Raw genomic sequence first — 24199 nt, forward strand, 5'->3', positions numbered from 1 at the left:
GAACTTTTGATGTCATGTTCTTCAAATTATTTAATTTGTTACGAGGCGCAGAGAATACACTATTTAAGCGCTTACCCAAGCTAATTCAGCAAAATGTAGTCACGTAATTTCTGTTCTGATGTTGTTTTTTTTTTTTCATAGCTCCCGAATGAGTGCTATAATGAATTTTATACAACTCATTTGAGTTGCATAATGTTCATTAAAGCACCCATTTCGTTGGTATGGAAAAGTAGGCCGTTCAAAGACGAACTGTAAATCAAGTATTATGATCAGGAATTGCAAAAAAAAAATCTAACTAGTTCGGCTTCGGGAAACCAGATACAAAGTGGGCCATGCTTGTATTTAACTATGTGTGCTTAATTATCATAATCAACATTCGTTAAACAATTTTCACCATCATTTCAGCCCTCCTTCTGCATAGAAATGTATTCCCAACTACTATTGTTTGCAGTTGGCTGCCGCCTTAGTTGCTCAAAAAATTTGCCAATAATTCACCGGCGTACGAACAATCATTGCGTTGCGTTATTGCCGTCCATTCATGACAATTCTCACCCGCTTATTAGCAGGAGTTTCGCGTCGCGTTTCGCGTGCGATTGTGCAATTGTTTGACGCTTTCTCCGTTCTCTCGTGTACGTTTTGGATCCCAGCCGTGTGTCCCACAGTCTGTAGGGGACAGAAATGCGACCGAACCAGTCCAACGGATAGGCACAATGAACCATGGAAACCTATTTATTTCTGCGATCATCTGGTCGCTTGCCGGTGGAAGGAGGTCATCGAAGAATCCCCATTGAAAGGGCGATAGAAACAAAAACCAAAACAAGTGTGGTGTGGATACGCGAAGTTGAACTCCCAGAACCGGTGTGTAAAAACATGGACCATGGCTATGACAACCTACCACACGTTGGTAGTAGAATTGATAGTCGGGTATGGTAATCGAATCAGGTAAGGTGCCATCCAGTCGGCGTTCAGCACTCCAGATAAAACAGGCTGCGTATTGCATTATTGATGAAAATCTCTTCAACTAGCAACGAGTGGCATGGCTTCTGGAAGCTGTTGGATCGGTGGCATTGGTTCCACTATTTGGGAAAGCAAAACGGGCCTTTCGATGTGGTCCAGCGCAACGTAAAACGGAAACCAGTCCCATTAAACGGTTCTCCACAGAGCAGAGCCCTGCTGCGTTACATTATTGGTGTGCCCGAGCAAACCAGGGGACAACCGAGCGCGAGCGCGGTGCTGGTGGCATTTATATCAAGAGACAGGGCGCACTCGGTGTGAGGTGAACAACTTCTTCCGCATGTGTTGCACACGTAAGGGAAATTGTACCGTTTTTTGTTCGCCGTTTCTTGTTGGGAAGAAGCTGCAACGGATTTTCTGGGTCACGCGGTTAGTCAGCCACGATCGTGATCTTGGACGCGCGCAGAACCAGGGCAAGTGTGCTAAATGAAATTAAAAGTAACACAGAGTGCGACACGCGACTTTACACGATTGTCAATTCTGCAATCAAGTTTCAAAAAGAGATTTTTACTTATTTTTTTCTACTTTATGCTAAATGCACCACTAGAGGTAATTGTTGATGATATCGTTTTAATTGTTTCCTAAAATAATACGTACGTTTTGCAAATTTTATTTATTTTGCATAGTTTTCTAAAAAAATATATCGGAAGATGTATTTCAAATAAAATGTTTCCAAACAATTAAGCTACAGGGACTTCATACGTGATCGTTAGAGTTGTGATTTCCTTAATGATTAATAGGAAAAAACGCATCGGGACAATATGCAGATCGCAATTTCGAAATGGAACAACTATTCGGATATTCCGAGTACCACAGTAACATTTGAGAATTTATCAAGATTTCGTGGCAGTTGTAAAGTTCAATTTTTACTTAACGCCTTATGTAAATGTACCAATTATGCAGATATTGGCTCATGGGTGTAGAGGAGTAGCGAGGACAAGTAACAGAATACAACCAGGTGGATTGCAGGAATCAATGACAATGAATCTTTATTATAGTTTTATGTCAAAGTACATATATGCATGACTACTGCGATCCTACATCTCTCCCTTCTTTTATAAATTCAACTTTAATTCTACTACCTGACTGAACAATATATTTGAAAATAGACATATATATATAATATATATAATATATATATCAGCAGCACCGGCAGCACCGGCGACCCGGTAAAATAAACTAATTTCGTGTATTGATATCTGTAATGAAATAATAGTTAGAATAGTTTACTTTACGGCATTATTCACTGATCGATTGTCAATCCCAACTGTTGTCGTAATCGCTGAACATTCTTGATTTTTCCTTTCTTCTTCATGCAATATATTCTTGAGGCTTTTATGATATATACACTGGCTATACATTTTCATGGATTTCATGGAGCTTTTAAACATGTTTTACTTCAATCTGCCAAGAAGAAATAATATTGTAATGAATTGTATTTAGTATGTTAACAAATAACATTAAATAACGTTTCAGTTATTGAGGTGCTGAGATTCTTCTTTAGGTCTCAATCTGAAACACGTGAGTCGACCCACGAGGCTCGCTTTCAAGTCTCATAATATCTTATGTACTGATGTTTATCTCTTGTTCTCAAAGGATCATTTCTAGCAAAGATTCTATTCGTGTACACCCAATATTTTTTTTACACGGTTGGTATTCTTTAAATTCCCGGTAAACCTTTTCTTCGATTTTTTTTTGTGAATTTTTTCATGGGGTTAACTCATAGTTTCACTAACGCTAAAGGTCGCAATCAACTAAAACCCACCCGTGTAAAAAAGAACCGGGTGTACTTCATCCCTTTGTCTGGGTTAAACTGCCTTTGCTCAACAGTGTACTTCATCCTAACGACAGGGTTCCGCTAATGCTGAATACCATCGCGGAGGATCGTTTCCAGATATCTTCCATGTACATCATCCCTTCGTCAAGGTTCCACTATCCTAATGGATCAGTGTACTTCATCCTAGTGGCAGGGCTCTACAAGTGTTGCAAATCATCTCAGAGGATCGCCTCCAAGTCTTTTCTGCGTACTTCATCCCTTTGTCTGGGTTCCACTCCCTTCACTGAGCAGTGTACTTCATCGCAACAACAGGGTTCCGCAAATGATGAGAGGTTTACCAAAGAATCGTCTTTGGGTCTCTCCTGCGTACTTCATCCCTTTGCTCGGGTTCCACTGTCATTCCAGACCAGTGTACTCCATCCCGGCAACAGGGTTCCGCTTGTTTTTTTTTCTGATAGTATTAGTATGTTAATTGCTGGCGCTTCTCATATAAAGCTTTTATTACCTTTTCGATTCATACTCAGAATACTGAAAGATGGTTGAACACAAGTATGATCATTACATTTACTGACTTTAGATCAAGTTGCGTGCTTGAGAGAAGTAATAAGGTTTATCGAGTTTTTTTTAGACGACTTTGAATTAGGTAAGAGCCAGGGTTAATTTACTATTAGGATCATTAGGCCTAATAAGATGAGCAGATTTTTTTCTTCTTATTTTTTTTTATGTGGAGCAATTTGTTTTAGCTGACCAGACTTTTCCTTCTCATTATAAAACAACAAAGTATTTTTTCATACTATTGAAAATTTGCTTCTGAAATAAGAATTCTCTTAAACTGTAAACTTGTCTAAACCCTTTCCTTTAAACTCATATTTTTCCTAAAATCAAAACATCTTCACAAATTCGTGTTCCTCAATATTCGGAATATAAATGGAAGCGGAATGATAATCGAGCCAAATTCAGCAGGTGTATTTTTTTTATTATTTCTTTTAGCATTATTATGGTCAACTCACGGCTTTATCCAATAAAATAAATGTACATCAACCAATATCTGATTGAATTGTTTGTTTCACCTTTGGAGTGGTTAGATTAAATGTAGTGGTCGGCTAGTTGACGTAGCCTCAATAAAGAACTAAAGGAAGTCGACAGGAAACTGACCTGTGTCCTGACCTGGGTCCAGACTAAAACGAGCAACCGTTCAGAATGGAGTGATCAGTAATAAAACATGAGAATACTTTTATGCGCATACATGATTCGCTAGATTACAGACTAAACGTAGTAAAGTTAGCACTGAATATATTTATAGCAATAGTAACTAACCCATCATGTCAAGTCTAGTGGAATTGTCAAACTTTATACAGTATATATAGAAGAGTTATGGCCCAATTTTCAATTTTAGTAATTTATAAAAGATATAAGAAAACGACGGGTTTGGAAATCCATACACTACAAAAATTCCACACATTTTTATTGGCAAAAATCCATTAATTTAATTCATGATTCTAATTAGTGCACACATAACCACTCTCCACGCGAAGTACAAATATAATCTATAATCAAATAAAATGTATGTGTGGTCTCTAATATGCAGTTATTGAATTTATGTGTGGGTACAAATTGCATATATTTGGATCGCCAAATTGCAAAAATTTATGTGTGCGACAAATAAATTCAATATAAAGAATTTTTTCGGTGTAGTTTTGTGCAAACTTTTCCTCATACCTTCTTCGCATATCTTTAATAAAGATTTACAAATACAATGCAGTTGCTTCAAAACTTCGTTGACAAAATATTCAAGAATGATTTTGCTGAAGTCAGTTCATGTCTTGTCATGTCATGTCATCTCTTTTGTATTATTTTATTTTTATATTATATTTATATTGTAAAATTATGGAATGTGCTTTAATTTGAAGGAATATTGATTAAAATTCTCTATACTGAAGAGCAGAAAAAACTAATGTTTGAAAAATGTACCAAGTTTCCGCTATTAATAATAATATTGGCGATCTCCTTAGCAGAAATATAAGATAAATTGACAAAATATTTCGATATCATGTTAGTCGTGAGATGACCATAAATGCCAAGTATAATTGATAATTGATGATACTTGCACACTTAACAATTACATATTTTTTCAGTTGTTATCCAATTCTAGAACTATTAATGACAAATTTAGCATGTATAGATTTTACCGAAGTGCAGTACAATTTGATTAAGGTAATCAGGAACTAACACAACTTTGAAACTTGCGGTGATGAGTGTGAAACTGATGATCATTTCTGCAGTCTTGTAATTTGAATAATTTTCGGATAAATATTTTCGCATTTCCAGAAGCTTTTGCGTGAAATAATTTTGAGTCTTGCTAGTCCAGATGATGACGATAATTTTTTCAGCAGTCCATTTTTGAGAAGTAATGTTTCATATTTCAAAAATCTTGTATATATTCCTCGTTCGGTTTGTCTTTTTCCATTATTTTTGAACTTTTTTAGTGCTTTTGATTCACACGCAAATGAAAGAAAAATTCTATCCTCGTCGCCATTTTGTAGAGGAGTAGCGAGGACAAGTAACAGAATACAACCAGGTGGATTGCAGGAATCAATGACAATGAATCTTTATTATAGTTTTATGTCAAAGTACATATATGCATGACTACTGCGATCCTACAATGGGTATGTTTTGATGGGTATGTTTTTTATCAGTGTGGAAGCCGATGGAGATATATCAGCTTCCACACTGATATTATTCCCTCCCCCTTCATACGGGAAATTGGCAGAAGGAAGGTCGTGCGATATATGCCATCACAAATATTGCCCTCCGCTCGCTTTCAAATCGACTTCTATAAAAACATTCTTCATGCCTGCCATATCCTAACGGAACTATCAATTCTATACTTTCGCCTCTAATTTATATCATGAACATGTACGTCTAAGTTTGGAAGATGATATTAGCATTTCCATATCATTATTATTGTTTAGATCTTGGAAGATTAAAAATTGTTTTAGACTTGACACTCGATAATACGAATACAAAAACCAAAAAAAATGTCGGCTTGTAAATCATGATAACTCATAACAACAATAACTGTGATAAATGAGTTAGCTTCGAAATCATGCCCTGCTCGTATACAAGTGGCAAAAATAAGCAATTTGCAACTCAGAACAATGAAAAGCTAAAGGTGAAGAATAATAAAGCAGTTCCAACATGCAGATGCAGCTACCCATTTATTTTATTACATGCCATAGCCTTCTGTGGTTGATTTAACAAGAAAGTGAAAAAATATCTTTACATAAATACTAACAAGACAGTTACCAACCACACCAGTAAGAGTCAATAAAAACAAACGCAAATATTCAACGGGCGTTAAGTCATTCCAAGGTATGTACACACATTATAGACGCAGCCGTCGACGAGCACCAAGAGTGGGCGAAGAAGAATCGGAATCACCTCATTGAATGCCATCCTTCGGTTGATTGAGTCATCCTCATCTACGTCCGTCAATGCCACATACATGTGGTTGATGACGAAGAAACAGTTAAGATATATCCAGCACATTGCTTCTAATAACGTTAAGAAAATCGACCGGTATTATAAAGTAATGCCCCTTTCAGCACAACGATCTATTCAAAATCGAGCATTGGAGATTCAATTGAAACCATTAGAACCACCACCTGACGAGAAAAGCATCACAATTTAAAATGTCAATCAAAAGACCAGCCAATTCCTAATTATCAAACGATAAACATCATTAAAAACATCAGAATCAGAAATGATTCAAATTTTGACTTATCAGCTCCTCTGTGTTCAAACGGTTGTTTTTCCCCCTTTTTGATAAACCGCCTAAATTTTCAACTAATTTGGCTGTAATTTGATTGTGAACGCGTCACTTGAAGTTTATATGTAAAATGCTATGGACCCGAACCTTCTTAGTGATGGTTGATCCCTAGAAGTTATGCCTACCTCCGTTTTGCTAATGATCTTAAGTAGCTTGAGCTGTCAGCACTGGACTGGCCCACATGCAAAAAAAAACGTTCATGAATTCGTGAACTACCTAGCAAGTTCACGGTGTATTTTTTCGTGAACAACAGCCACGGATTCGGGAACAAAGTCACGTTTTCTGGAACGTTCTGGAAAACGTGACTGGTGTTCCCGAATCCATGAATTAAATCACGGTGTATTTTTGCTGGTTCACGAATTCGGGAACGCTTTTTTTTGCGTGCAGGAATCAAAAGATTGTCGAATTCTACGGGGCATCCCCCTAGGATTGTGCCTTTGGGTGAGAAAATCAATCTCTAAAATTTTGAGCTCAATCACTTGTTGCATAACCTGGCGCATTTGATTTGAAGTAGGAAGTGGTCTGAGGGAAGGGTTTTCCGTTAAAAAAGCACGTGGTAGCACTCTCTGAGAGAGAAAATTGGCCAGTTCAGCCCGCCAGACATTATTTCATCATTATTCCGATACAAATATTAAATTTATTTTATGTCCGACAGCTCTTGGAAAACACGAGAGGGGGGAATAAAAAATAACAAGGAAACGAAAAAAAAGTCCAAAATGGAAATAATTGCTTGAAAAATTTCGAATAATAATGGAAAATGATAGCAAAGAATGTTTAGAGAAATCAAAGAATGTGAATATTTGTAATATATTTGTGCAGTAATGAACTTAGCATAAACTTTATATAATTTAAAAAAAATACTGGAATTTATTTCCGTAGAAATTTTAGTTTTTCTTTTTGGGATACTTTTGCTGATGAATCCATAACACCAACATTTTTAAAGTACGACTAGAATTATAAGCTTTTGTTTAAGTTAAGTATGAAGCTCAGTATGATGAAGCTCAGAGATATGTTGTCTGAACATGGATGGTTCGGAATTGCAGACTTCCCGGACTATACGGAATAATTAGGTTAAATTTGAAGTAGAATCGGTAAAGCACGTCATATCATGCTCACATTCCTAAAATTATTGAAATGCCATGCTACTTGTTAGCGGCATAGATACAACCTCGGATAAACCCGTAGAGAGAATGCAATGGACGTTGAACTAACTCATGCAAGAAATATGCGTGGATCAGCTGTGGGGGTTTCTGTGTAGTCGTAAGGAGGCCATTTCGGCTCATGCACGGCGATTGCTGCCTGGACGCTTCCCAATCCTTACACGATCTGAGATGTCTTATCAGGTGTCTGGTTGCAGATTTTGGTTTATCTTATTCCATGGTACGATACACTGAAAACAACCTTGCTTTTTGAGAGTTACAGCTCCACTTGTTTTATGAAAAATAAAACATTCTTCCAAACAAGTTCTAAAATAAATCTCTATTACTAAGCTAATCAAAATTACACAATTCATAGGCTATACGGCACTAGGATTGGTTTCTTTCTCAGCACCCATGTACATATGGCATTCATTAAGTTGGATCCAATTCTCACCCACCCACTTTTGTGTTCTGGGCACCTTTTAGGGTACACGGGGACAACGTTAAGGATCTCCATCCTTGGCTTGAGCCCAAGTCTGATTCCCATCGACTTTGTTTATTTCTCTGTTAAGGTTTCGCTGTCAGGCGATCCTGGGTCTGCCTCTGCTGCGATGTCCTGCCGGATTCCAGCGCTTGCTTGCAGATTTCGTCTCTGCTCTTACATTGTCTGTGGCCGGCCTACGCCCATTCACACTGTGAAGTTGCCGTTCATATTGGATCGTCGATGGGGCTCAGTATTCGGAATCCAGTTGTAAACCCACCAGGCCCGATCTGTAAAACATAGACATCGGGTGATGAATACTTGCAAATCTATGTGATCTCTGCCAATAATGTATCAACTATGCCTGCTGAGCAGGCTTCGGAATTCTCACTCATATGAATAAAACCTGCGATTAATCCATTATCGGAGTGTGATTTTTCATGTTGCCCTGTGAGGAAGTATTCTCACACAACATTTTTATCCGGATAGAATGGCGGGTGATAAATTCGTGAGCGCCGGCTCGCCGGAATTTAATTTTAATCCACAAATTGTCCTTCTCGTCGCCTCACCAGATAAATTTTACAAGCATATTTACAAAAATTTAGGACCACAACGGGATTCGAACCCAAAACAATTTCAAAATGTTTGGAGCGCCCACCATAACCACGTCACCACATGAATTGATTAAAAACAAAGTGAAAAACTGCTGTATTTAACCTTTTGCTTATCGTGACGCATCGTCAGATTCAATCAGTTCGGAGAGGCAAAGTAAGCAGCATTTGATTTTCGCGAAACATGGGAAGAAGGATAACAATTTTTCGCACCATCATCGCTTGTGCCGGAGTTTATCGCACTGTAATTTATCCGGATAAAATGCATGGTGGAGTGATCAGTTGTCGCGTGAGTGAGTGAGAAATCCGAACCCTGCTGCTGAGTGTGATTCTTTTGTTTTGTATTTTTCTCTGCTCCTCTTTGCCTATGACGGTGCCTTGCAGTCAGCAAGGCAAAGCAGGAGTAGCTTAGCAAACTTGGTTTGCCAACAGCGGGCTGAAGCTGATGATCATTCAGCACAAATTTCCCGTCATTAGTGCTGTCCAATGAGAGCTTGAAGTAGCTCGAAGTTTCTCCCTGTCATGCTCATGCCCATTTGTTGACAAAAAAGAACGAGCAGGACGGGAACAACTTCGAGCTACTTCGAGCTGCTCATCGGACAGCACTATTGTCTTTCAAGTGATAGTATTCACCCATGCATTTATATAGGGCCGTCGCATTCACGCAGCAGCGAGTGAACTGAATGGTCTGTCACTGCGGGCTGCGTGTGCAATGAGAATAGACGAATCCAAGTAAAAATAAGAAGAAGACACACGACGGTGTTAACTTTGACAGATCCTACAGCACAGCATAGGAAGATAATTTTTAAATGCTTATTATAAATTGTAATTAAAATCTGATTGAGGTACGATACGGAAAAAGTTCTGAATTACATGTTCGGAAGCTTATCTCAATTTTTTGAATATTTTCCAAAAATGTACCTATCATATAGTTCGGAACTTTTTCCGTATCATACTTCAATCAGATTTTAATTACAATTTGTCTAGAATTTATAATAAGCATTTTAAAATGATCTTCCTATGCTGTGCTGTAGGATCTGTCAAAGTTAACACCGTCGTGTGTCTTCTTCTTATTTTTACTTGGATTCGTCTATAGAGGTCTTTTGTTTACTTTATCTTTGATTGTTGCTGCTAATCATTTCCAGTTTTCACTGCTAGGAAGTGAGTGTGAAGAGGAAATGGTATCAATATCCAACAAATTTCAGTCACTGAGACTGAGAATTCGCACCACTGCTGCCAATGCGCACAAATCTCACTTGTGAATAACATCACAGATTTCATGTTAGAGTTGAGTATTCGAGGTTTGGTGCATTGCCTGGACAGATTGGATTTCCATGTTCTATGTTGATCTTGGTCCGCCGTCCGACGTTGACCTTCTCCAGTTGGAGTTTGTTGAGTGGGAGCATACGACCAAGTCATTCAGTTTACTCTACATGGTAGAGCGTTGTGGCGTTAGTAGAGCAGTATCATCATCTCGTTCGATTGCTCTATGGAGGTAGACTGCTAGTAAGGTCCATGATTTGGTCGACTACGATGGGAAATAGCAACAGAGGTATAATACACATGCACCCTTGTCTCACTCTTGTACTCAGTCGCGATTCCGTGGTCAATCAGTACCTAATGGAAGGACTCTTGAAATTCAATAACCAGCTCCAGCATGATGCAAAGCGTGACAGAATAGTTTTCACATGATCGTCCGAGGCGGAATTTTTCTATCATCCACAGATTTGTCCTTGCTCCATTCAGGCGTCGTGAAATATCGAAGAAGAAATGAATATCGCCAATTGTTGCGGGTTTCCTACCATCGTCGGCCGGGGAGTCCTCCTGAGCCCGCTTCTCATGTCTGCAGGCAGCAGCATTTGACTTACTTCCCAGACCCGGTTTTAGTTGGCAGGACTAGTATTTAGTTCCTCTGGAAATGGATTAGCTGAAAACGGAGACGATGCCTTCTTGAGTCCGTAATAAACGCAGCGCTGACATCGCTTTTGACTATCATCTTCTAATTGGCGACAACGCATTGCTCGGATTCAGCGGTGTCAGGAGAGGCTCGGGCGACAAATCAAAATAGACCGTTCAGAAGATCCAGCTGTGAAGAAATCGTTCGTTGAAGATCTTAGAACTCGGGTAGTGGATGTTCTGGAAGGTGGCTGCGTAGAAAATAAGTGGGCAGCGAAAAATGCTTTTATCGAAATCGGCTAGAAAAACTTGGGTGAGCTGCTCACTCAGCGAAAAGAATGTATTACAGATGTAACCTGACGGAAGATTGAGGAGCTTAGAGAAGCAAACGGTGAGGAAAGTGAAGAATCAGAGAAGTAAAGTTGAGTCCGTCAACGGTATGTATTCCTCTAAGTTGCAGTTGGGCGCTACTGCAAACAGGACAGGCGAGCATGAGTGAACTTCCTGACCATGACCGATGAAAATTTTTTTTCGCCCCTTCAATATTTTTGGAAAATTGAAGGGGGGGGGGGGGGTGACATAAAATAAATTTAATATTTGTATTGGCCTTATGCAGTTTAAATTGCTTTAGAATTTGCCGTAAACGGAGAACAAGAGGAGTTGGCAACAATGGGGAAGAAATTTATCACTCATGCAGTGGTTCGGCGAGAGAACAGGAGCAGCGCTGACCAACACGCTCGTCCGGGCGACCTCAATTTTGGGTGGGCTTAACTCAATTTCATAATTTGTTCTGAAACGTCAGAAGCTGAGTAAGAGAGATTTGTGAAATTGAGTGACTGTTACTCAAACTAAAATAAATAAGAAACAAACTGAAATCACGAGACTCTTTAGTTCAAGTCAAGGATGCTCCGAAGGCGAAGACGCGACGGGAACATCTAGCATGGCAATAATACTTGTGACAGATATATGATGCGAAAATCACTGTACAGCATAAAATCATATATCTGTCACCCAGAATCACGGTGGTATTACCCGAGCAATGATGATTCTACGCTGATACGTACCCTGCTCTGCGCCCGTTGTATACAACGTTACAGGTACAGCGCAAAGCAAATTTGAATGCAAGCAATGCTAGTAACGCATACAATGGCGCCATCTGGTTGCGGTCACTACCCATCATTGACGTTAAAACATAATAAGAAAAATGTTTTTTTTTCTTGTTGGAATATGAAAACGACCAATGAACGTGTTCGTCGGCGATACATTTGTATATTCCATTTTAATTCAAACTACTTTTCATTTCACTAAATTTACTAAATTATTTGTTCAGTGGGCATATATTTATAAAAATATTGTAACTGTTTGTCCTGGTTATACTTGATGACCTTAAACCATTTCTTTTGCCAATTTTGAGTTTCAGACAAGTTTGACTGATCAGATATTTGATCTAATTATTTCTCAACAATTAAATGAATAACACTTCTTAAGTGCTTTATATTTGATTATCGATCAAAAAAATATTAAAAGATTTACTTGTGTAAGTAATACTTAACATCATAGATATCTCCATTAATTCTTTTACTAATTTTAACATAAAGCGTCCAGTAGGGTGGCTCAAACTAGTAAGGGAAAAACTTGTTTCAACTTTTTTGATAGGCCCTCTTATTCGGTTCTATTTGATGCCCTGATGCTCTGGACAAAATTTCAGCCAAATCGGTCAACGTTTGGGCGGTGCTAAACTCATTGGAAGTTTATATGCAAAAATGTATGCCGAAACATCCAAAAACAGTGAATTGCACTTGGACGGCACAACTTACGATGAAGAACTATGATACTCATTCAGATCTTGAAGAATTTAATACAGATTGTTATGCAGAATACCGCGAGAAGATTAGAGTTTGCCCGGCGAAGTTATTAGCACAGACAAACAGACGTAACACTAGAGAAATTACCATCGACCATGACTTCAACGATCATTCTAAATTTGATTGATTGCGCGTTTCACAACTAGAGGCGCTGGCATCGTAATCCTTCGAGTTTGGCATTTCACTCCAGCGCCTTCTGGTGACAATGTCATACGAAAAATTGTTTCGTGTAACATGCTCACAAGATGGTGGTAGAGGAGTTGGCCGATGGATTTTTCAGAAAAATGTTCAAGTTGTTACGTCTGTTTGTCTGTGTTATTAGCATTTCTCTGAAGTGGGGTTTGGGCAAATTTCGTTTCTTTTATCTTTGAAAAGAAATAAATTCACCACTACAATACTCTAATAAAATGCTAATATCTTTGCCTAATAAATTCTAATCTTCTCGCGGTTTTCAGCATAACATTCTGTATTTAATTCTACAAGAACTGAATGAGTATCATGACTCTTGATCGTAAATTGTGCCGTCCAACTGCTAATCACTGTTTTTGGATGTTTCTGCATATATTTTTCCATATAAACTTCTAACAAGTTTAGCACCGCCCAAACGTTGACCGATTTGGTTGAAATTTTGTCCAGAGCACCAGGGCATCAAATAGAACCGAATAAGAGGGCGGCTCATCAAAAAATTTGAAAAAGTGTTTTTTGAGCCACCCTAGTGTCCAGACGTCTCGGATTATTCAGTACAGTCCCGGATTCAGCCTGCCTGATTCGAATTTCAAGGAACATGTACCGCATTACCACATGATGGATCTGTAAATTCTGGATAAGCTATGGATTTCGTAAGAAATTGGATTCAAAAATGGTCCAGATCCGAAAACCAACAGAAAAAAGAAATCTTGGACACTCTAGAGGGTCTACTGAACTTGGAGAATGGAGGTTTAAATAATTTTGAGAATCTAGGCTATTTCCGTATAAGTACTGAAAAATCAACAAAAGTTGAAATAATTTGTCAAATTCTGAATAACGCAGAAATCTAAGGAATCTGAAGTATTTGATTACCGGGAGGGTTTAAAGAATGTGGGAATATTAAGAATTTGTATGATTTACGGGGTTAAACGTGTCTGAAGATGTTCTGTAAAGTTAAGATCATGACTATGATTGAATCGAAGCTCTTTAATCTAAGAAAATGGGATATCAGAAAATGTGAGAAATCCTTTTGGAGTATTCTTGAATCTGCAAAGATATTTAAATCTACAAAGTCAGGAAAACGCCTTCAAAATCCGAAGAATGAAAAATTGACAGTAATTGTTCAGACTGAACACTTACATATTTTGTAAGACAACGGACAAAGCCTGGTAGACTAGTTAAGGAAATTTAGCATGTCGAAGAGTTTCCACGATTGGAGCGGGAATCGAACCCTCAGGTGTTTTTATAGGTTTTTTTGCATAAATAGTGATTTTGTGTGTTTCGAACAACAATAAAAATGTTTAAAATAATCAGCGAAGGGCGAATTTTAACGAAGTATATATTTACATTTTAATAATATATTTACAGGTCATGTAAAAATGGAAAATTAATTTTTTATTATTTTGTTAGAAAAATCTACATGTAACGAGATAATACTATATAGTAACGCAGCGAATGGCAAAAAATATGTGTGTCATCCTGCTGCTGTACGTGTACAACATGGTACGTGTATCACTGTATAGAAATCATATGTCTGTCGATAGTATAAGCTATTTTACGAAACGGGTGGAATGGCAGGAGACCAAACACTTATGTTCACTTTTTATACGGAACACTTGCGAAAATGAAATGAAATGATGATGACGAAATGATGATGGTTGCCGTGCAAATTTACTTTAGACTTAGACGAATACTTTTTGAGCGAGCGCAATTGAGGGAATTTAGATGTTTTCTACATAACAACAAAAGTAATTGAAATTTCTATTTGTTTTTGAATAATAATCATGTACTGATAAGTTTTCTATCAAATTTAGAAGAAAGTTTTATGATACCGCTTCTATCAAGCCTAATTTTTATATTTTACTAAAAAATATGCAGCTAGACGAATACTTTTTGGACCCACTGTATCAAAACAAAACGCCGAGCCGTCCACTCAATTGATGCTAAAGATTCGATCAGCTGATCGAAACTGTCTCGTAAAATGGCTTATAAAAAAAGGCTCAGGGCAAACTTCTTCCATTTTGAATAGAGACCGAAGCGTCAAACATACGTCGAAGACAATATGGGCAGATTTAAACAACAAGCTCTCCGTTGCCTCCGATCTCATACATATAGGGAAAAGTACCCAATAGTGGACCCCCAACCAATAGTGGACCCTCCAGCCATTTTTTGCATTATTACAGAACAATGTAAACATTTTGCTATGAAATTCCATCGGGAAAACCAACCTGATTTGCAAGTAGCATTGGAAATGCTATGAAAAGCAAAATTAGATGATTTTTTACAATTCTATAAAAATAAACACGAGAATGTCCATTATAGGAATATTTTGGGGGTTCAAAATAGGGAAGAAGAACGTCCCGATACGGAACATAAAAATTAAATGTAGTGTCGACTATAGGGAAGCAATTTCCTATTATGGATCCCCAGGGGGTCTATTATAAGGCAAGTTCAGTCAAACTTGAAAATGTTAAATAAAACGAATAACGTCGTGTATTTGAGTATTTTATGTAGGCATCGTGAAGAGGAGATGCAGAACTTGGTATTAGATATCAAGCAGAAGTAATATGTTGAAAATGTCTACTCCTTATGACGAAAAGAGCAAAATACCGCTACTAGGGGGTTCACTATTGGACATTTTACCCTATATTGTTAAACTTTTTCAATTTATTTTATAATAAACTTTGTATCTATGTATATACGAACGAGTTTGACAAATAAAATTAATAAAATGCTTTTAATTTTTCACCTAAAACATTCTCTTTGAAAGCGAAAACTAATAACATTCTTGCGTGACAAACTCAATTTCATAAAATATCGATTTTATGAATTTGAGTAAATTTGACTTGAGCCAGTTTTTCCGATTTTGAGTTAAACTGACCCAAATTTGAGTTCAGCTGGACGAGCGTGAATCACACAATAAGGAGATCAAAATAAACAAACTCCAGCTGGTTTTGGAAAATGAAAACATGAGCCGTTTCTAGAACAACATTAGAAAATATCGTGAGAGGATTTTTGTACAAGGTTTCCAGGATTTGGGTAATAATAGTGGTGCTGGTGTAAATAAGACAAATAAGACAAACAAGACAAGTAAAACAAAAAAGATAAATAAGACAAAGAAGACAAATGAAGTAAGTTCCTCCAGGAATTCCTCCGGAAGTTCCTCCGGAAGTTTCTCCAGGAATTCCTCCGAAGTTCCTCCGGAAGTTTCTTCTGCGGAAGTTTCTCCGGAAGTTTCTCCTGCGGAAGTTCCTCCAGGAACTCCTCCAGAAGTTCCTCCAGGAACTCCTCCGGAGGTTCCTCCAAGAATTCCTCCGGGAGTTCTTCTAGGAACTCCTCCGAGAGTTCTTCCAGGAACTCCTCCGGGAGTTCTTCCAGGAACTCCACCGGAAGTTTATCCCTCCACGAATTCCTCAAGAAGTTCCTCCAGAAAACTCCGGAAGTTCCTCCAAGAATTTCTTCGGAAGTTCCTCTAAGACCTCCGAAGGTTCCTCCAGAAAGTCCTCCGAATTTCTATCAGGAATTAGTTGGGAAGTTTTTCCAGGAATTCCTCAAAAATTTCCTCCAAGAGTTTTTCCAAGAAGAGTTCCTACGAAAGTTTTATCTAAATTCCTTCAGGAATTCCTCCGGAAGTTCCTTCAATAATTCCTCAGGAAGTTCCTCCAGGAATTCGTCCTAAAAACTCTTCCATCATTTCCTATAGAAGTTGCTCTAGGATTTCGCCGTTCTTTCGGAAATTTTCCGAAGGTTACACCAGAAATTAGTTGGTATGAATTCTTCGGAAACCTTCTTCAGGAATTCCCTGGAAAGGTCCTCCACGAATGCTTACTGGAATTCCTACAAAAGTTCCATCAAAATTCCTCCAGGAATTATTCAGAATTTTTTTCAATCATTTCTTCGGAAGCTTCTTAAAAACATCCTTTCGAAGTTCCTCTGAAAGTGCGTCCGGAGGTCCCTAAGATAGTTCATCTGAAAATTCATGAGGAATTCTTTCGAAAGTTCCTGAAGCATTACCTCCAAATCCTCTTTGAAATTTTCTCCGGAGCCAAGAAATTTCATAGGAACTATTACGAAATTTCCCCGTGGTTTCTTTCAAAAAACTACCTGCGTATTATTTGTAATCCTGAAACTCTCCTAGAAGTTCTTCTGGGTACTTCTCCAGGAACTACTTATAAATTACTTCGAGAACTCTTCATAAATTTCCACTGAACTCCTTTGGAATCTCACATAAAATTTTTAAGCCAACTCCATCGCATCCCCGAGAATTTTTCCAGAAATGTTTTCAGGATTTTACCTCCACTCCTCCCACAAAAGATTCCCCAAAAAAAGCCCTTCGGAAAATCGTTTTGAAATTCTCTCAGCAATTCGAACAGAAACTTTTACAGAAATTCCTTCCGACAGTCCCCCCATTTTTATTTCTGGTACTGCCACCTAAATTTCGCCCTAGATTTTTTTATCGCAAATTTTCCGGCCTATTCTCCTTCGAGATCCTCCAGGAGTTTCCACATAATTTACATAAAATAATTTTGTGAATCCCTCTATAGATTCCCCAAATAACTGTCGAGGGGCTTCCACAAGATATTATCGAAGGAATTACTAAAAGAATTTCTGAAGAAATTCGAATAAAAATTCAAGAAGTTGAAGTATTTTCAAAGAGAGTTCTTAAAAATTAAAAAAAAAATTTTTGGGCCTTCCAAATTGAATCGATTTTTTAAATGAAGTTCTGAAATTATTTCAGAACAAAACTTCGAAGAAATTCTAATGGGAGTTTCTTAAAATTTACGAGAAATACCTCAAATTCCTGAAAAACAATGGATTTCTTGGGGTGCGTCTGATTTCCTGGTTTACAGTCAAATTAAACTTGAAACTGATAGTTCGAAAGCCAAAAAATCACCCGCTCATAAGAATCGTTGGTGCTTTTCAATAAGAGCGATCTGCCAAAAAGAATTCTGTGTTGGTCATAAGAAAGCTTGGTCTGTGTGCAGCGTCATTCAAAAACTGTTCAAGTGTAAATAAAAAAGTTGTATCAAAAGGCTATCATTTCACTCCAAATTGTATTATTAAATAATGTCCATGTCCGGTGTTCAATGTCCGGGAAATAGGCATGTTCTGCTTAGATTAATCGGCTGCGATATATTAGACATTGAAGCGAAACCGATCGGCAATATCTCGAAATATGCAGCTATTGAAGAAAACGAACTGTGAAAATAACATTTTGGCGGGGTACGATTTCGTCGTATTCAATCATTGGTAAAAGAATAATTTCCAAATCAATCACGATTGGTAGGCATATATCTCATGAGGAACCCGAAAATTTTAATGAACTCTTCTTTTGTGTAAGTTAGAATCGTTTGTTCTACACACCCGACCCAACCAAACAATTACTTTTTTTATGAATGCTGTAGTCAAAAAATTTTCTTCATTACATGAACCACTCCATAAATGTTCGCATAGTGTTCGGACAGAAGCCCCTGCACTGCAAGCAGTGGAATCACTGGCAGTTTTATGCCAATGCAATGGATTCGCAGAGCACAATTCGTATCAATAACCCGCTACGTTAGGGAACGTCCACAAATTACGTAACGCTTAGAGGGGGGAGGGGGGTTGAGTAAAGTGTGACGATCCATACAAAATTTTCAGAAGCTTCATACAAAAAGTGTGACATAGGGGGGAGGGGGAGTTGAAAAAGTCCATTTTTTGTGTTACGTAATTAATGGATCTTCCCTTAAGAGAAACTAATTTGACTAAATGTGATAAACCAGATGATCAGAGAAATCGTAGCCGATCTGAAAACCAGACACCCTTATCACAGCTCTACCCGGACTGACTGCAATAATTATCAAAAGGATAGAAGGAAAAATGGTAAAACAGGATGACCCGTTTGTGTAAATACGCATACACCTTGGCTCGACAGTGCAAATTACGCCCAAAATTGCAGAACATTCTGAGATTCCAACAAAAATTTGTTTGTTATAGGTAAGATGAAGGTTCACATAGTTCGCTTTAAATAGGACTAATTTACAGAAGATATTCTGCAACCAGCACTCAGCTGCATGCCATGTTTTGTTATGTCACATACTTTTAACGGTAATGTTGTCACAAACAAGTTTGTTGCACCCTTAACTATCTTATCCAGTTTTACATCTGCACATAGACTATGATTCCCAGGCCATTCGTCGACAGCAGTGGCACCCATCACTCTTGCCGTCCACGGTGTGCATGGTCAAGACTCTCTTTCTCGAACGTAATTATAATCCTAACTAACCTGACAGAAATAATTACTCTCTTTCTATTACGGAAGAGCCACTCCAGGTTGGAATGGCAGCTTGATTTGTGGATATCAAACATCGAAGGGGCAGAATTAGAACTGGGGCCAGCAGCATGACGATGGCACTTGAGTGGTTTGTTATGACGGTCGGCGGATTGCTATCTACAAACGGTGGAGTGATTGGATCGTTAGGCGTTCCCTGTGGAATAAATTACCACTTGCAGATATATGTATCAATCTGACTTCAGAGACAAGAAAAGTCAACATCCCATCGATTTTCACAAGCAACAGTTACATATCTACGGGGTGAATCAACCGAAAGGAGTTGCAATCTGGCTTGGAAATAAATCGATAAAGTGACTGCGACTCGAATGCTATCCTGACAGGTTTCACATTTTGAAGAGTGTGTGAAAAATTAACCATGCATGCATAATAATAGTTGGAATGAGACTATGCATCGATTTACTGAAACTGTTTTATTTTTAATCTCAGAATCATGACATCTTGATAAATGATATCAAACTTTTTCTTATTCTTCTTATTTTTATTATTCTTAATCTTCTTATTCTTCTTATTCTTCTTATTCTTCTTATTCTTCAATGGCTCTACATTTTCTAACTAGAATTTGGCTTATCAACTTAGTATTATATTAGCAATTCCTCAGTTATTATACGAAAACTTTTCTATGCACGCCAAGGGCGTCGAGGAAGTTTCCAACCCGAAAACATCCTAGACCGGACCGAGAATCGAACTCGCCATCTCTGGATTGGCAATCCTACGCGCTACACCTTTATATCCTACAGCAGAAGTAATTCCAAGTTCGGAAAATATATAGAAATCTTTATTCCCAAAACAAATTGTTTGAATATTTTGTCTGTTAGAATGAACAATCAGTTGGACGCGGAAGCACTAGATAGAGATGAAACCAATCGGCAGTATTTGTTTTGAATTCTTCCGTTTCAGTATTTGTAGAGGTTAAACTTGAACTATTGAATGAAATACGGAAGAGGTTTGTCCTGAGTTTGATTGATCTCGATCAGTCACTTTGGGACATCCAACTTTGAACACTGTCATCCATAATTCCGGGAGACTCAGTAGTAAGGTGACTCAAAAAACACTTTTTCAAATTTCGTGATGGGCCGCCCTCTTATTCGATTCTATTTGATGCCCTGATGCTCTGGACAAAAATTTCAGCCAAATCGGTCAACGTTTGGTCGTTGTTAAACACGTTGGAAGTTTATATGGAAAAATGTATGCAGCAACATAGAAAAAAGGTATTTGCAATTGAAGTTTATTAGGCAACGATATTAGCATTTTACTGGAGTGTTGTCCCTTGCATCTATAGTGGTGCAACTGTACCAATAGTGGCGAGTCTCATAAGAAACCAATGAATAGCACCACTATGGGAACCAAAATTATTGTTTACCGCCACTAAAGGAACAGTGTACCCATAGTGGTGCAAGCAATATTTGGTAATTGTTGATGTTAAATGACATCTATCTCATTTTTGTTAGCAAATTTATTAGTTTATCTATTAGCTAAGTTATTAAAACTGTAAATTTTCCATAATTATCAATTTTTAAAAAATATTTTCTTTTGTGGATTTACTAATACCTCCACTATTGGTACCGTTACCCTACCTTTCCTTGTATAAAATGGTGGTCCTGAAAAGAGCCCATTTATTGGTCTTGCAACAAAACCAGATCCAGAATCATGCAAGAAAATTTCACTGGAGTGCCGCTGACGCCGACGATAGCCACTCCATAGTTTGCCGCTAAGCCGCTACAGATGCAGAAACCATCGCCATCGATGCTAAGACCGCTTCCAACGCCATCGTTCTGTGCGCTCTCCGTGACCTCTCACCGCGGATCATCGTAGAGAATTGAGGTGCGAGCGTGAATCATAGGCCTTCTTATTAGGAATGTGCGATACCGATACGATATATCGAATATCGATATTTGCGCTCCGATCAATCGATATTTTGTATCGATTTTTTCAAGTTCGATATTTGACCATATCGATTTTTTGTAGCTGATATCGGATTTCGATTTTTTTCAAAGTAAAAATATAGCTCATTAGGCACAATCTGTTTAAAACAGCGAATTTTTGATGTGTAATTCGATGATCTGAAATGGGAAATCTGAAGTTCATTTTTTTTGGTCGTGCTTTTAATTTTTCGGGCGTATCGATATATCGGAATATCGATGTATCAACGCCGATATTTTTCGGAATCGATATTTCGATAATAAAACATCGATTCGGCAGTATCGATATTTTTCCGAAAAACGCCCATTCCTACTTCTTATATCCGGAGAAAATGAAACGGTGGGTCACAAGACTTGTAACTTACGGTTGGTTCTGATATTTTTACTGGGTAGGACAAGAATTGAAATTTTCAATAGTTTATCGTAAATCATCAAAAGAGTAACTGAAATTGACAAATTGTTAGATAGTTTCCGAGTCGATTAATATAAAAATAGCGAAAATCCATCGATAGATAAAGGCTCTGATAACGTTCAAAATCTTACATGATTTCGTGACGGTCCCCAAATTTAGATTCTGATTTGACACCCAGTACCAACGGGGAAGACGTTGTCCAACGTCAATAAACCTTTTTATGTAACGCTAATTCCTTATCCAGCACAGTAGGTTAAGGCTCAAGACTCCGTAACTCTGTTTTGAAAATTAATGACGTTATTGCTTGTTAGTATTGGTGAGGCAACTTGTACGAAAAAGTGACGAAAATTTGAGGTGGGTGGAAATGGGGTGGTAAAAGCTTGTCAGCTGCTACATAATGTTGCCAGATGCAACATGTAATTAGGAGAAGGATGCACAACAAATCAATCTCAGATGCATGTTTGAGGTTGTTTATGCGTATCACTATAATCTGTGCGCTGTATAGGTATTGAATTGGACGTTAATATTTTGTGGAAATATATAGAGTTTGATACCTTTTCAAATGTTTGTGTACTTTGTACAAAATCAGATCTGAGCGAATGAGTAGGCTCTCCGCAAAAAAAAAGAAGCGAACAGCAAGAAAAAGAAGTCGATTTGATGTATGACATTTGAACCTTAAGTCTTTTTTATTCTTCATCCGCAGACTGTTTGTTTGGGGTCGTTCAAAAATGATGTCACAGGTTTTAGGGGGGGAGGGGGTCTAAGATTTTGTGACAGTACATGTACTACACTCAGGCAAATTGGCTATCGAATATCATAATACTGCCTTTTGGAAATTTGCCACAAGTTTTGAGCTTGAAATTCAAAAGAACTCATTATGAATTAGATTTTCGTGGTCAATACAAAACATAACATTTTCTTAAGGCTCATTTATGAAATAACCATGAAGCATTATGAACGCTGTACGCTTGACATTAATCAATCCATAACCCTACCTTATGAATTGCGGATGTAATATTTGGAGGCCATAATCACGCCTTATGAAATTCGTAATTTGTATATAGAATCTTAAACAATTCATAATGCAGATCTATGAATTTAACATTGGATTTTACTGTATATTAATGCATTCATTATGCTGCATTATGAATTTCTAATTCGTGTGTAATGGAAATTTTCTTCAATTATATGAACGTGTGCTTAACGTCAAAAAGTAATTACATATTCTGATTCATTCAGGCATACATGCATTTATTTTAAACTCGCTTTTTGGTTGCATCATGGCATCGAGGAGGTATGAACAAATATGTGGTGTCATAAGCGTTCCAAAATGTTTTTTGTACATGTTGGTACAGTTATCACTCATATTCAATTTACACTTTATATTTCACCGTTGACACTTGAGAACACTTCAACTTAATCTTTTGTTTCAGACCACCTCGATGTAAAACGCAACCGCACGACTTGAAATGCTTTACAATATGGGAGCATGGTTCTCTTGTCTGAAACGCGTTCCCTCCGATTAAAATATCTTTAAAATGAGCATGATGCCTTTCATAAGATGCCCTACGATTTCCTTCAAACCAGCTGTGAACGAAATATCAAAATGTGTCTTATGAAATTCATTATATGAAATGAATGGACTACGTACGACCCATAATGAAATTTGAAGAGCTCCCAATGAAAAGCATGGGAGACTTATGATTCAACAATTCTCGAAAATCTTGTACCTTCATAATTATTGCCTTATGTATTTCGTATGTTCATTTGCCTGAGTGTAGGTATACAAAAAAGCGTGACAGAGGGGGGGGGAGGGGGTCTAGAAATCCCAAAAAGTAGTGGACGTCATAATTGAATCGCCCCTTTGCTGCTGCGTGAGTCTCGTGCCATCCATCCACACTTTCTTGTGCGCAGTGCAAATAGAACAGAATCGAGTTGAATTAGGCTGTGGCACACAGCCTTGAAAGAGTGCTAGCCACAGATACTGATTTATTAGTTCTAATCTGTAAAATGAGTAAGGAATAACGAAATGTATATTTGTCACCAAAACCGGCTATACGTTGAGAAATTATTCTACGAAAACATTGATTATGGGGGGTGAAAATAGTAAAACTATGTGCTGTCGTCTTCTTGGTCGTGGCTGCTGCTGCGGCTGCCGTAGTTTTGTTTTTTTTTACTACATTACATGATAGGAAATGTCAACCATTCTCCACCCTGCCAACAGAAGCTTGCATAATCTTTTCTTTTTTTCTGGTTGATTTGATTAATTCGACAAACCGCAGTAATTATTTGATCAAATAAATCTGGCAGCGATGAAATGATGATTCTTTTTTTGTATATGCATAAAGTTGTTTGCGTGTCGACTGGCATATGCGATGTATTGTTTTGATATTTCTAAGTTGCTTTGCCGAGATTTTGAGCGCACTATTTCACCTAATGCGGTAGTGAATTTGGGTGTTCCGAATTTTGCAACATTCACAATACGGCCGTCAAATTTGTCTCTCACTTCAAATTTTTTAAAGCAGTTTTCGTTGGTTTTTCGACATGAAGTGAAGAAATTGGTGTTCAACATCAAAGACAAAAGTGAAAGTTAGGTAGTGAATTATGTTTAGTTGTGATAAAATCAAGAAAACGGCGAGAAAAGAACAAGTGAAAAACTGAGTGCATGTGTATGTGTGTGTCTCGATCGTTCGGAGTTGGTGTGTGTATAATTAGCATACGAAAATTTGTCTAGGA

The 24199-nt window shown here is 37.8% G+C and overlaps 1 protein-coding gene across 1 annotated transcript; it reads left to right on the forward strand.

Moving 5' to 3' along the window:
* Nucleotides 1–694: 694 nt before the first annotated feature.
* Nucleotides 695–1393, forward strand: LOC134205506 (uncharacterized). The gene is made up of 2 exons (XM_062680793.1): nucleotides 695–942; nucleotides 1026–1393. The coding sequence occupies exons 1-2, from the start codon at nucleotides 878–880 to the stop codon at nucleotides 1273–1275; spliced, it is 315 nt and encodes a 104-aa protein (XP_062536777.1). The 5' UTR covers nucleotides 695–877; the 3' UTR covers nucleotides 1276–1393.
* The last annotated feature ends 22806 nt before the right edge of the window (nucleotides 1394–24199 follow it).

This window comes from Armigeres subalbatus, chromosome 1, assembly GCF_024139115.2.
Source record: "Armigeres subalbatus isolate Guangzhou_Male chromosome 1, GZ_Asu_2, whole genome shotgun sequence".
Taxonomy (NCBI): domain Eukaryota; kingdom Metazoa; phylum Arthropoda; class Insecta; order Diptera; family Culicidae; genus Armigeres; species Armigeres subalbatus.